Below are 13,600 nucleotides of genomic sequence, written 5' to 3'. Positions count from 1 at the left end.
TGGGCACGGCCCCGTGTCCGCTGGACACGGGGCGTGTTCAGTCTTCTGTTTTCTCTTCTTTGCCTTGGGAGGTGCCGTTGAGGATCCGGGCAGTCTACTTTTATTCCTTTTCTTGTATTTGTGCTAGAATTAGTTGTCTTTTTGCTTCTTTTGTGATTTTGAGCTCATTTCATCCTGAAAATACAAAAGGAAGACAAAAACACTCTTTTTCCAACATTAGTACTTAAAAAGGGTTAGTTTTATGTCTTAATTGATGTGATTTATATGTTGCATTTTACACACATCAATTACACATATTGGGATGAAGACGATGATTGGTACTTTGACCCATATGAAGGGGAGCATGGTTCTAATTCGGATTGGTCTTGTTTGGATGATTGCCACTGGAAATAGGCTAGATTTGTTCGGTTGTATGTTTATATTTTGGACATCTTATTTGTACTAAATGTTGGTTTGTAATCGAATGACCTTCCCCCAAAAATCTGTTTGAACACATTTTTTTACTAAAGCAGCCATACTCTACCATAATAAACCAAAGCAGGCATGACATTGAACAAACATAAAGGTACAAACCAAACATAAAGGTACAAACCAAACATTGTCTTGACACTAAAGTTACAAACCAAACATTGTCTTGTTGAAACTTGACAAACAAACAAACATACTCTAAACTTACAAACCATCCATCACTCATCAAGATTGTAAACTGGTGCACCTTGAGTTGCGGTGTGTGATTCCTGTGAAGCAGTTGATTGTTCACCACCTTGTCCTTTGCAGCTCCTGACATTGTGACCCATGTTCCCGCATTTACCACACTTGATGCTACTTCCCTTTCTGGTCATTTTACCTCCTTTGTCGAACTCCTGCTCAAGCTCTTTTTCACCAAATGCCTTCTTTCTTTTCTTCTTAGGCCTTCCAACTTGTGTATGATGCTTTGGTGGGATGAGTGTTGTTGGACACTCTGAAGTAGTCCACATCTCTGGCCCGTTGATTGGCTCTATCACATTTTGATAGACTTTCTTCCATGTTGACAGCCAATACACATCATCCACCCACTCTTCTGGTATGCCATCATCAATGTTATTCCTTGACATATCCCATATGGCTGCAACTGCATGTTTGCAAGGCATCCCTGTCAAATTCCACTTCTTGCATGCACAAGTTTTATGTTTGACATTCACAACACACTGTGATCTCGGACCTGTTACTTGATACTTGTCTGAATCAACCATGAGAACAGACATTTCAGCACCCTGTTTCTTGATCTCATCGAACACCTCAGTTGCATGAGGTGTTAGTGGCCCCGTACACTTTGCTTGCAATTTGTTGACATTAACTATCCTCTTGGTCATGTACTCCCGAATGAATTCTAGGCATGTGATAATCGGCTTGTCCCTTGCTCCTACGATTTGTCGGTTAAAAACCTCACAAATGTTGTTCAGCAACATATCACATTTAGCTCTTCCAGAAAAATATGCTCTTGACCAAGCGGTGAATGGGATCTCATTCAGCCAGTCATGCATAGCTCGTTCTGTTGTCTTAATTTCTTCCATAGCTTTGTTAAAGTATGGAATGGATGTCTTCCTTCCGGCTGACCAAAGCAAATTCTTGTAAAGATCTCCACGCCACTTGGATTTCATGTTCTCATGGATGTGCCTCAAACAAAATCTGTGCTCACCGTTAGGAAAAACAGCTAGCATAGCAGGAATCAGACCCTGTGATACAAAATGCAATTCAATTTGCTGAATAATTATAATATTTTGCTGCCAAAGTTTTTTGCAATTTATTAATCATAAGAACTTATTACCTTTTGTCTGTCACTGATGAAGGTGAAACAAGAGTCAGCCGTACACCCTAGGTCATCTCTCAACAGTTGCAAAAACCATTTCCAGGTTTGTGTTGTTTCTGCCTCAACAAGGGCATAACAAACTGGATATATGCTATTATTTCCATCAATACCAACAGCACTCAAGATCTGTCCAGGATATGGACCTTTCATGAAACAACCATCCACACCCAGCAATGGTCTTCCAATCATCTTAAATCCTCTCATCATAGAGGCGAAACAAAAATAAACCCTTCGAAACTGCCTTGTAGGACTAGCTGAGTTCCCACATGGCTCCACATCAATTTTAATTGTACTACCTGGGTTGACTTTTAGAAGTTCATCACAATATGACCTTAGCAAAGCATACTGTTCTTGGTAATCACCATAAATCTTCGTAGTTGCTATCCTCTTGGCTCTGAAGACCTTATGGAGTGATATTTCAAGTTGATGCTTCCGAAGCAGTTGACTTTGGATTGCATGAATTGGCATGTCTGGATTGCTTTCAATCATAGGCTGAATCTCTCTGGCAATCGAACTCATTGTATACAAAGAAACGGCCCTTGTTGCCATTCAATTGTGTTGATTATGAATGGTCTTCACACACCACTTATCCTTGTCCGTGTTTCTTGAGATGTGAACTGCCCAAGGACAAGTGGGCTTGATATGCCTTTTAAGGTGCTTGTATTTTTGCCCTACTTTGGTGCATTTACTATTTTGCCCCTCTTCTCCTTTTTTTTACAGGACCAAGTAGTGGTGGATTGCTTCCAAAACATATCACCCTATACCTTAACAATTCATTTTTTAGAATAAACACATCCCTCCTAGCCTTAAGAGCATAACTTTTCACCATCTGATTCATCGTTTTCTTGTCATCAATTAGCTGACCAACATAGAATGGCAAATCATTTGGACCTTTTAAAGCACTCTTGTTTCTCCTTCTTATCTTCCTAGCAACCTTATCTCTAAGACTTGAATTGTCATCAGACCCACTTTCAAAAACCTCCAGGTCAACAGGCTGATGACCTTCTTCTCTTCTATCATCATCATGATCCCCATCACTTGAACCATCCATTTCTTCCCTATTAAAGTCAACATTAGCCCTGAACCTCTGCATATCCACCTCTATTTCATAAACCAAATTATCTTCCTCAACATACTCATAATCAGGATCACTTCCGTCACTCTCTTCCTCATCTTCATTCATACTATCATTCTGAGTATATTTTGTAAATGATGCAGGAACAATTGCTTTATTAGCCCCTATAGGACCTTCACTTGTATTTTCCAATATTGTTGACCTCCGGTGTTCAACATACATGTCTATCATGTGGACTCCTTGACGCACATGATCAAAGATAGGCTCTAAGTCAACATCACCTTTTAAAGTCCTAAGACCAAAATCCAAGGAACAATACGGTTCCTTGTAATGAATGCAGAAAACCAACCCATCATTGTATCCTAATTTCTTAACCATCGCCTCTAACACATCAGTATTCAACACTCTAAAATCTACATGATCAATGTATTTCATCTTCCCACCAACGTATTTCCTATTTGGGTTTTCTACAAACTTACCTCCATGGTGAAATTTTATGCTAAATTCAGATTGGGTTTCACCTGTAATCAAACAACAAAAACAAATTAACGTAGAAATATGTTAAAATTTTACCTGATTCAAACGCTGTGAGCTTGCATGTCACTTACGGTACATTTCAGCCGGTTCTAAATACTGATCTTCAGCTCGTAACTTCCACAATCGAAGATCCATGCTCGTAACACAACTTCTAATCAGTTGTAATTGTTGAAGGATGCTTGAACGAGACTACGGTGTCTTCAATTTTGAGTTAGGTTAACCTCAGGGTTTCAAAGTGGTGAAAAGGGGGTTTTATGAGGTTGTAGGTCAACAGGAACGCCGATTTACCTATTTGCCCTTTGACCATTAACAGAAAACACTAAAGACTAACGGAATGTTGGGCCGGGGGGTAAAAGTGCGACATAAGAGTTAACAGTGGGGGGTAATTTGCAATTATTTCCTAAGGGGGGGGGTAGACATGCCAATGACCCCTAACCTCAGGGTGTAAAATTGCAGTTTACTCTAATTAAAAAAAGGTTATTGAATTTTAATAATCACAACTTTTATTTATTGGCGGATATTAGTCTCGTGGAAGTTCAAATGAGAAGATTTTTTTTTTAAAGAATAAAAAAGAACAAACTTCAACCAATAAGAATGCTTCATTTTACTTCATTTAATTTTTATATTTAATATGAGTGTAAGGGTATATTGGTAAACTTAGATAGAACATTAATTGTTAGTCTTTCTTTTTAATAGCTAATTAATTAAATTTGTAACTTATTTTCAAAAGAAAAAATGTTTTCAAAGAAGAAAAAAAATATTAAAGTGTAGGATAAATTATGAGGTGTGTAGGATGAATTACGAGTTGTGTAGGATAAATTTCAATATGTGTAGGATAAATTTCAAAAACATGTAGGATAAATGTTGAGGTGTCTAGGCAAAAATTTTAGTGTGGGTCATGATAGTATTTATAACTAATTAATTAGTCAAAGATAATAATAAATGAGATAAGAGAAAAACTATTTAATGTTTTACAATTGTACTCTTTGTTTTTTTCTTCTCAATTTAATTTTCTTCTCAAATGAACCTCCCTCTATTAGTCTCAACCAAGGAATGTATAAAGATAGTCCTAACTTTGAACTTTTTTCCCCAACGATCCTATACTAATTGAATGTTAACCCGGTTAGTTTTTTTTTTATGACATGACATGCTTGTGTGACAAAGAGTTTAATTTTTTTGATGTTGCATGGTTATGTGGTAAAAACTTTACTTTTATTTGATGACGTGACATGTATATGTGGCCAAATTTTAACTTTTTGATGATGTGACATACCACGTCATAAAACTAGCTAGGTTAACATTCAGTTAACATAAGATCATTGGAGAAAATACGTTAAAAATTAAGATTGTCTTTAAATTATTACTTAATTAAGATTAATCGGAATCAATAGATAAAAGTTGGGCAACCCAATGTTGTCGGTGATGACGGATGTAAGACCATGCGTAGTGGAAGACACCCCACCCTTGGGCGTTTTGCGCCATGTGACAGTCAAGTCAGCAATGAGGCATTATGGAGCTTTTTTAAAATGGGTTTAGTGAGGATGTGGGCATTGTGGGGCATTATGTTAAAAGAGGTGTAAAGAATTAAATAAAAAAAACCAACAAAAAAGCTATTGGACAAAAAAAAAGAATATTAAATGTGATTGGCCAACAAATTAAACAAGAGGCGTGGATTTAAGAACATCTGAAACCTTTTTTTTTTTTTTGAAAAAAAACGCACAAGAGGGTGGTTTTTAGGCGTGGAGGGCGTGGTTTTGACATAAAATGCCCAAAATTTTCCCCGGGTTAAAAAAAAAAGGTGTTTTATATAATTATTATTTTAATTAATATTTTAATGATGCTGAGAAAAGAAACAGGCCTGTTTTGAGGAGACCCACCCACCCACTGACTGACTGACTTTCGGGTGTTGCCCATTCTATCTAGGGCTTGGAAAGAGGAAGAATGTAAATTTCGATCGATTTCAATGTAACTGTTTGTTATCAGCTTAAAGTAAATTGATTGATTGATTGATCGATCTTATGTATGTATGTAGGAGGGCTTCGATCAAACGGCCGCCTACTCCAGACGCAGAAGAGGAAGATGAAGATCGAGAGCCAACTCTTGAAGAAATTATTAACATTAAAGTAAAGTACAGTAGTAGTAGCACCATTTAATTCTTCTTCTTCTGCTGCTGCTGTTATTATTACTGGTGTACTGACTTAGGGGGGTTATGTATGTATGTTTTAATTGTGGTAGTTGATCGAGAGTGGAGAGAAAGAGCGATTGAAGGAGCTTTTGAGGGAAAGGCTTAATGAGTGTGGTTGGAAAGATGAGATGAAGTCTCTCTGCAGGCAGGTTTTTCCAAACGCATATATATTACCCCCTCATAAAGAGACAACACTTGAAACAAAGATATGATGAGATGGTTTTGTGAATGACACACAGGTCATTTACAAGGAAAAAAGGAAGGAATAATGTAACAGTTGATGATCTTGTTCATCTCATTACCCCCAAGGGCAGAGGTCCCTTCCCTTTCATTTCTTACTTACTTACATCACTTTGCAATATTCAATATCTCTCTCTGTCACTCACTCACTCATCTCTACTATGTATGTATGTAGCAAATTCCTCATTCTACCTAAAATTTGAATCACCTTTTATCCACTACTTGACCACAATACATCTGTCCTTCATGTGCATTAGAATGCTCAAGGGTTTTTTGTTGATTCTTTCCTTTGTAGCTATGATTGGTTTGGAAAACTAGTTAAATCTTTAAGATCAAATTAATATCCAAAATATATATACATGTCTGTGTGACCTTAGAGATAAAATTGATCCTGAATCAAGCTGCTCAATTTCATCATCTTTAGCTAACACCTTTTATTTTCAAATTCGTTATTATGCAGCTGCTGTTCCTGATTCAGTGAAAGCTGAGCTATTACAAAGAATCCGATCTTTTCTTCATTCAACGGCTCTCTGAATTCTGCCTTTATTATTAGTATGCAGCAGCTGTTGTTCCTGATTAATAAAAGCTTGGTACTGTTACTTGCATCTAGTTTGTGTTGTATAACTAATTAGTAAGGGTCTGCAGTGCACATTTCTTTTATTCATAGATTGATTGATATACTCTTTAATTTTGATTTGGTCTCCTATATATGCGAAATATAAATTTCCAGATTAAATGAGTAGTGATTGTGTGAACCCACAAATACACGAGTGGTGTTTGGGTTCGCTTTTGAGCTCTGTGTTCTTGTAAACTTTCTAGGTTTAACCTGTCAATGTTTGAACATCAACTATTTGATTTGGCTGGCATATAAAGTAAGTAGTTGGAGATTTCAGTTTGGTTTGCCCAAGTCAGATGCAATGTTTATTACATTAATTTGAGTTAGGAATAAACATATGCGATTTTATGAACATCTTTTTCGAGAAACTATATAATATTATATGGACATGGTCTTTAAATTTAAAGCGAACATTTGTGATCAACATAGTTGGCTTCTTGTATTAATGTATTTTGTTACTTTGTTCTTATTGTAGTTGCTCTAGCTTACCAGCCTTTTCATATCTAAGTTTAGCAGACTATGTTCTATGTTAATTTTAAAATCCTAAATGACACTAAACCTTTTTAGAGCAATCATTTAAAGCTTTTGCAATTCAGGGCAAGAATTCTGTTGTTTCATTCTCTTTAACTTGTGCTATAGGTGTAGACACTGCAACTGTATCTGACACCAAAACAATAATAATAACAAACTTCAGAACTGATATTGATTATAGTCATAATTTATTTTCTACAAATACAAGAATTAATAAAAGTTTGAATCTGAACAGACAAATTAAGATGAAATTCAATAACCCTAATTTATGCTAGATATAATTGCTAAAATGAAGTTAAAAATCAAAAATCCGTTATATAGTTTTGCTGTACGTAAGCCACTAGAAAACCGAAGAATTACAGGTCCACATAACACTTGGTGGTTTCTGGTTCGAGTCTCGTTAAAGCTATAAAAACTAATAGGAACCGACTCAGTGTTGCTGAATTCCGCCTTAAATGTCACCGAATGTCGCTCTCTTGATCCAACACCAATGCTCCTCATTGTAAAATTCCATATCGCATTTCCAACTTGCAAAAAAAACCATAAAATCTCCCACACACGAGTCATTGGCATCGCCCATGATAAACTCTAGAGTAACTTGCCCGTGTTTCAAGAAGTATACACTTGCTACAATTCCTGACGGATCACCAGAAAGTAGCTCAACCGCCCCACGTCCTCGTGGGACAACGTAGTGTTTTGAGTCGATATATTTTAATGTACCTAGTATGGTCCAATATTGTAGTGGAGATTGGACCAAACTAAAAGGATCGTTGTCGGAATCAGCCTCAAGTAGGATACCTTGTGAGGAGTTATCAATGAAGGACGGTCCAACCTCGAACCCACTGTTCACAAGTCCATTATCTGTCCAACATAACATACATAGTTGTCAAATATCTGAAATACCCATCAATGAAAAATAAAAACTACCAAGCTAGTAAAAATCATCCAAACATACCTTCATACAGCCTTGGATTCTGAATCCCGTTAACCAAAAACGTATCCACAATCGGCCAACAAGTCATATTGTCACGCCTATCGTTCACGACACTTTGAACTTGTATTCCCATAATACCCCTTCGGATCTCATTGCTCCCTATTGAATAACCATAAGTTTGCCACAGTTGGTTCCCATATGATTCTTTAAAGAAGAACACCTCCGATCGACTGGGCCCGAAACATTTACAGCTGTTAAGTTGTTGGCACAGTTGATGCTGCTTGGAGCAAGCGTGAATGTGAGAACATAATAGTAGCTTCCATCAGTTTTAAATGTTTGGTTAATCATACCGGTTGGACCCAACTGTAACCCGTGACCGTTTCCTGGTAAGGAAATGTTTTCAGCACCTGCTGTCACGTACCAAACTGTACCATTAAACGACCAGCCCGGAATAACATTGGCTTTGGTATCAAGGAGCACCGATTGGGAGGTGGAATCTGTGGTTAGATTTGTTGGTGGAGATTCGAAACTAGGATTCTGAAGCCTAACTGCTTCAGTAGATGGTTCTTCAGTTTAACAAAAATGATATAATCATGGGATAATAATATAAAATAATTGGAAAAACCTGATCCAATAACATACCTGCAGAAGAAACCGACGAGGCCAAGAAGTACAATATAACGACAAGAATCATCATGCATTTGAGTATCTAGTTGAGTAACAAAAATGGCAATACGTCGATTATGAATATGGAGGAAATGATCAACCAATGCCAAGTCAACTTTAAGGTCAACTTGTGCCATGCTATATTATATGTTAAGTGTGTTTTAAAATATATAAAATCAATGGGTGTGTGTAATGTAATATACAAGGCAAGTGGCAAGAGTATTTTAAAGATGGTAACGTGTTGGATCTCTTTGATTAATACCAACGTTTTTGAACATTCGAAAATGAACAACAAAAGATGACAAAAAAAATTAACAAGAAATGAAGCCCGTGTTAAAAGTCAACTCATCTTACCCAATTGGTCAAAACTCATTAAAGACACTTCATGTTACAACATGTTAAGAAAATGTTGACATTTGTGATTCTTCACCACCAATCAGGGATCGTCAGTCTTCGGTTTCTATTTACAACAAGTCTTTCACCAGGAACTTTATTCCTAACCTGTCTCCATAACATATTAACCGCATCGTCTTTTTTTGGCGGGAACTGATATTCAAAATGATGTGTTATTTCTTTAAGACGGGCCCACATTTTAAGCCACTCGCTTTCGGGTATCTTCCTTAGGTGTTCAACCATGTAGCCTGGAACCAATGCATCATTTATAGAAAAGAAGAGCGAAAACTTGGTGTAGTCTAGTTCAGACTCAAAAGGGAGCTCAATATGGTCGCTAATAATCACAGGTACACAGTGGCTCACAATAGCATCGAACAGTCGGTTGGAGGAAGGAGTGTCGCCGGCTGGATGTAAACAGAATTTTGATGACCTCATGCCCTGTGTTGACTGGTTACACCAAAGGTTTGACTTTAGATACAAAACATTAAGTTCAAGTGTCTCATACCTATTTAGAATATAGCCTAAAAAAGTACAGATGCAGTTTTGGCCCGTTTACTTATGAATGGGTCAGTTTGGGTTGTGTTTGATCTCAAATGGGCGAAAACAAATTATTTAGCTGTAATGTAACATGTTGAAAGTCATCCCGACTCGCCCTATTCAGGATTTTTTGTAATTGTAATTAACACAATAATTATTTATAAAAAAAAAGTTTTAAAGGGAAAAAAGGTGTTAGTGGGTCAGCCCGGCCCAGCCTGTTTATAGCAGTTACCCAACATGCTCATCTTGCCATCTCTAGTACAAAGTCATCGCACGAGAAAACACCATAGATTTTGAATACTATGGCTTAATAAACCAGTCCCTTTGTCCAACAAAATATGCAATATGGAAGGTTCGAACATAGATAGCTAAATACCCCTTAGAAATGAGGAAATAGAGGAGCCTTTGGGACAGACTAATAATATCAACATTTCTTAATGATAACTAATGTGCAGAGCCAGATTTTGGGGATAAAAACAGTGTAAAAAATGTTCACAAAAAGAACTCCTTAAGAAGATGGTTGAGTACTCCAAATAAAAAAATCGGAATTGCCCATTTGCACATTATTTTAATAGCAAAAAATATGGCTTATGTCATGATCAACAACGTGGTTAGGTTGGTGATCATCTTGCTAATTATACTCCTTTTTTCTGAATGGACTAATTTAGTAATCTGATGACCAGTTTCTTGCTTATTTAGCACTTTTTCTAATGAGGTTTCTTATCACGAAATTACCAAACTAGTGCAATTCAAGAAAGTATATTTACCAAACTAGCTTATTTTGAAAAATAAAGTAAAACTTGCTTCAATTCAAAATGTATCCTTAAAGACTTACAGCATTTATGCCTTCTCCGGTAGCATAACTTGCTTCAAAATGAACATCTTCATAACCTTGTAGTAATTTCTCGAGCTTGCGACGAACTTTGCCTTCCTGCACAACAAATTATGTTCTCATTCATTTACTTAATCATCTCAAAAAAGAAAAAGAAAATTTCCATATCCATCCATGGAAATTGTAACATTGTTTGACCTCATACTTAGTTTAAGGTAATTGTTTGACTAGTTATCAACATCTGAAATGTCCTCTAGTTAGGAGAGTCTCATCAGCCACAGTCAATAGTGCCAAAGGCAAAATTGTCGGGCAAGGTAACAATCCAAACCGGATATTTTGTTCGCATAAAAAACAGATCAGACTGACCTGATGCGCTTCTTTGTACACTAATGATGACACATTTTAATATATGCGACTAAAAATACAATTTGGCTGACTTTCAACCTATTTGACCCATTTTCTTATAAACTTTTTTTCTTTTTTTCACTCATTTGACCAATTAGAAATAAAATATAACCTGCATCAAAGCATTTGTAAGTAAAAAGGTCAAGATTGCTACCTCTATGCATAATTAATCCTTGAAAAATTTAAAAAAAAATGTCGCAACTTTGGGACAGATAGAGTACCATGGAATATACATTCATGCCTTCTCCTGTAGCATAGCTTATAATTGACTAAATTTACCCATTTTACCCGTTAGCGTAAAAACGCAACCTGAATCAGCCCATTTATAATTAAAACTTAAAAACTGGCCAAAGAAAATGTTGCAACTTTCATGGGACGGATAGAGCACCATTTTAATATGTTTTTTTTTTGTGACCTACAGATTTTCTCACTGTTCTTCCTCGGAAGAACAAAAGTGTGGTACGCAACTTGTAAGGGTTTGAAGAATCATCATCCATAAAAGATTCCACAACATGCTTATAAGGGGCAACAACGTCTTTTTGTAAACTTGCCATACTTCTGGGAAAACGGGCAAAATCTGCAACAATTAGAATAGATGCATTCACTTCTTCCCGAAGAAATCTGAAAGCGTTGGGATGGTGCATGGGAATCACATGATCTCTTCCAGAAGTCCTTTGCCAATATTTAGATTTCCTCAAGATTTCAAGGATGTCAACCTGTAATTTCATATATATGTTGTTAGGTATTCATACAGGGTGATCACATGCATAAATAAGATACATCTAATATCTAAGCCGTATGTGTCATAAGCAATCCTAGAAGTTAAATCCTTCTAATCCATAACCGAGGGTCTTTTGTTCTTTATAATTACAGATGTTCATCCTTACAGATTGTTTTTACTAATTGGTCCTAGTGTTCAGCTATAACTCGAACACACCATATTGCCGTATCCATCAATAACAGATATCCTTGAGTAAATTAAAACAATTTATGAGGTTTCAACATCTTAAAAATCCAACGATTTTAGCAATTATTTCCTCAGTAAAGGATGTTCATATGTGCATTTGACCTAATTATAATTTTTTGGTTCTGGCATTCAGCTAAGCGATTTCTACTTTCATTTGAGATTCACGAGTGACCAAAACCGATAGCAAACTGTTAAGCAAAATTTTTTATGTAAGTGCCCTATTCTACAAAAAACGCATGCACTTCATCCTTAACATTGTAAGATGTTGCAAAACATTCACCAAATTATTACGACTTGTAAGTTCCGAACTTGAAGCATTAGAAGCACATCCAAATACGATCTCTTACATTGCATATTGTGTATAGTTGATTATTCAATATCAGCAAGGCACATTCAAGACTCACTATATATCTATGTATCTTGATAATTGAAGCAGTTACTTGTCACTAAGTTAATAATATTATGAGCAAGAAATGTAATGTAATGCAATGTAATGATGAAACAACCTGCAACTGGCGATCAAATTCAGTATCGGGGTCAGTCATGTTGTTCCCATACGTGTTAAAGCTCAAAGAAGAAAAAAAGGGGACAAAAAAGACATCCGCAGCCTCAGGATTTAATACCCTAACCGCCTCCTGAGCATCATCAACATTATTTTCATACAAAAGGGAGGCCATCATCCAATACTCCACACTGTGCTGTTGTTGCAGCCGCGGATGGTGCGGCCACTCCGGCAGATTATTGGTGGCATTTGACGGCGGCAGCATACCAACATTAAACCTCTTTGGCAAATCGTACATGAAAACTCTAAGCGGAGATCCACTGCGACAAGGCAAGGGTAAGGGAGGAGAATGATTAGGTTTGGGGATGGGGAGGGAGAAGAAGGAGAAGTGCGTGCTACCGGATCCTCCTCTTCCTGTGGTCATTGAGTATGTGATGAAAACGGTAACGAGAAAGATGACGAGTGATACCACTGCTTTACCAATCATTTTGTGTGTATGTGATGAATCTATCTATGTAATATTGGAATTGTTAACATCAGATCAGATCAGATCATATCCCCCAACCCAAAGGAAGGATCGCAACTTTCAGTATGTGTGTGTGTGAACGCCCAACCGCATGCCTTTACTCATTACTGTACTATACATACACGTAAACTTTAAAATAACAAATACAAATAGGCACCGACTGTACTTGCTGTAATAAAAAAAAAATCTTTATTTTTAATCCATTTTTTATCTATAAAAACCCATTTTTATAAACTTCTCTCTTCTCTTCACTACTTCTACACATTTTATAAAAAGAATATATAATAAATCCCTTCCGAGCCCCTTTCGATTTCCGTCTAGACCCAGCAACCAGACTTCACATCGGCCAAACACCACCCAACCGCAACCGTTCTATAATTTCCAAGACATGGACCCGAATATAATGGCGTACACGCAATTATTAAACATGCCTCCTCAATTCATTCACAGTCCACACGACTTTGCATCCTTGGGCAGTTCGCATGCGGCTCAAGAAGAAACCGAGCCCGACATCGAAACAGTGTCGGAGACACAACCGGAGCCCGTACCCGAGGTGTCTCAACGTGGTAGACGGTCCCAAAAAAAAAGGCTACCGCTCCCACATTATTTTTAGTAATGTAATTTTATTTATTTCATGAAATATTATTAGTTTAAAAGAAAAACAAAAAAATAATAATTGGATGGGGCATTATTGTGCATTATACCATTACACCAATTTTAAACTAATGCCCCGTAATGTTCCAATGATGATTGGACTCACGTGTCGCTTCATGCCCATGGGAGGGTCATTAGTTTCAAGCCCCAC

General features: G+C 36.8%; 3 protein-coding genes across 7 annotated transcripts; 1 reads left to right on the top strand and 2 right to left on the bottom strand.

Annotated features, from left to right (window-relative positions):
- Positions 1-686: 686 nt before the first annotated feature.
- On the bottom strand, positions 687-2,368 carry LOC110893641. The gene is made up of 2 exons (XM_022140725.1): positions 1,808-2,368; positions 687-1,715 (listed from the first exon to the last, which is right to left on the bottom strand). Exons 1-2 carry the CDS (start codon positions 2,366-2,368, stop codon positions 687-689), a joined length of 1,590 nt encoding a protein of 529 aa, XP_021996417.1.
- Positions 2,369-5,273: 2,905 nt separating this feature from the next.
- LOC110896123 (transcription and mRNA export factor ENY2) lies at positions 5,274-6,625 on the top strand. 2 transcript variants are annotated; one of them, XM_022143560.2, is made up of 5 exons: positions 5,274-5,404; positions 5,494-5,584; positions 5,697-5,791; positions 5,886-5,962; positions 6,347-6,625. In XM_022143560.2, coding segments are annotated over exons 1-5 (339 nt in total). In that variant the 5' UTR covers positions 5,274-5,402; the 3' UTR covers positions 6,421-6,625. The 2 variants fall into 2 exon arrangements, with proteins under 2 accessions (XP_021999252.1, XP_021999253.1); XM_022143561.2 differs by having other exon boundaries at positions 5,303-5,426.
- Positions 6,626-7,253: 628 nt separating this feature from the next.
- Positions 7,254-12,922, bottom strand: LOC110896122 (probable arabinosyltransferase ARAD1). Of its 4 annotated transcripts, none has more exons than XR_004874040.1 (7): positions 12,274-12,910; positions 11,220-11,516; positions 10,399-10,494; positions 8,988-9,473; positions 8,318-8,676; positions 7,989-8,244; positions 7,254-7,894 (listed from the first exon to the last, which is right to left on the bottom strand). XR_004874040.1 is itself a non-coding variant. In XM_022143559.2 (4 exons), the coding sequence occupies exons 1-4, from the start codon at positions 12,754-12,756 to the stop codon at positions 9,060-9,062; spliced, it is 1,290 nt and encodes a 429-aa protein (XP_021999251.1). In that variant the 5' UTR covers positions 12,757-12,922; the 3' UTR covers positions 8,856-9,059. The 4 variants fall into 4 exon arrangements, 1 of the variants encoding a protein (XP_021999251.1); XR_002567705.2 differs by having other exon boundaries at positions 7,989-8,515; positions 8,610-8,676; XR_002567704.2 differs by having other exon boundaries at positions 7,989-8,676.
- Between the last annotated feature and the right edge of the window lie 678 nt (positions 12,923-13,600).

The sequence above is a fragment of the Helianthus annuus genome, chromosome 12 (assembly GCF_002127325.2).
Source record: "Helianthus annuus cultivar XRQ/B chromosome 12, HanXRQr2.0-SUNRISE, whole genome shotgun sequence".
Classification (NCBI taxonomy): domain Eukaryota; kingdom Viridiplantae; phylum Streptophyta; class Magnoliopsida; order Asterales; family Asteraceae; genus Helianthus; species Helianthus annuus.
The sequence above is the reverse complement of the archived record's forward strand: the minus strand, read 5'-3'. Positions and strand labels throughout refer to the sequence as shown.

Excerpts from the sequence above, each read along its gene's own strand:
- LOC110893641 (XM_022140725.1), bottom strand. The coding sequence starts at position 2,368 with ATGAGTTCGATTGCCAGAGAGATTCAGCCTATGATTGAAAGCAATCCA. Across the intron at positions 1,716-1,807 it reads TCATCAGTGACAGACAAAAG|GGTCTGATTCCTGCTATGCT; the intron begins GTAATAAGTTCT and ends TTTGTATCACAG.
- LOC110896123 (XM_022143560.2), top strand. Across the intron at positions 5,792-5,885 it reads GAGATGAAGTCTCTCTGCAG|GTCATTTACAAGGAAAAAAG; the intron begins GCAGGTTTTTCC and ends AATGACACACAG. Across the intron at positions 5,963-6,346 it reads CATTACCCCCAAGGGCAGAG|CTGCTGTTCCTGATTCAGTG; the intron begins GTCCCTTCCCTT and ends GTTATTATGCAG.
- LOC110896122 (XM_022143559.2), bottom strand. The coding sequence starts at position 12,756 with ATGATTGGTAAAGCAGTGGTATCACTCGTCATCTTTCTCGTTACCGTT. Across the intron at positions 11,517-12,273 it reads AATTTGATCGCCAGTTGCAG|GTTGACATCCTTGAAATCTT; the intron begins GTTGTTTCATCA and ends ATGAAATTACAG. Across the intron at positions 10,495-11,219 it reads GAAGAACAGTGAGAAAATCT|GAAGGCAAAGTTCGTCGCAA; the intron begins GTAGGTCACAAA and ends TTTGTTGTGCAG.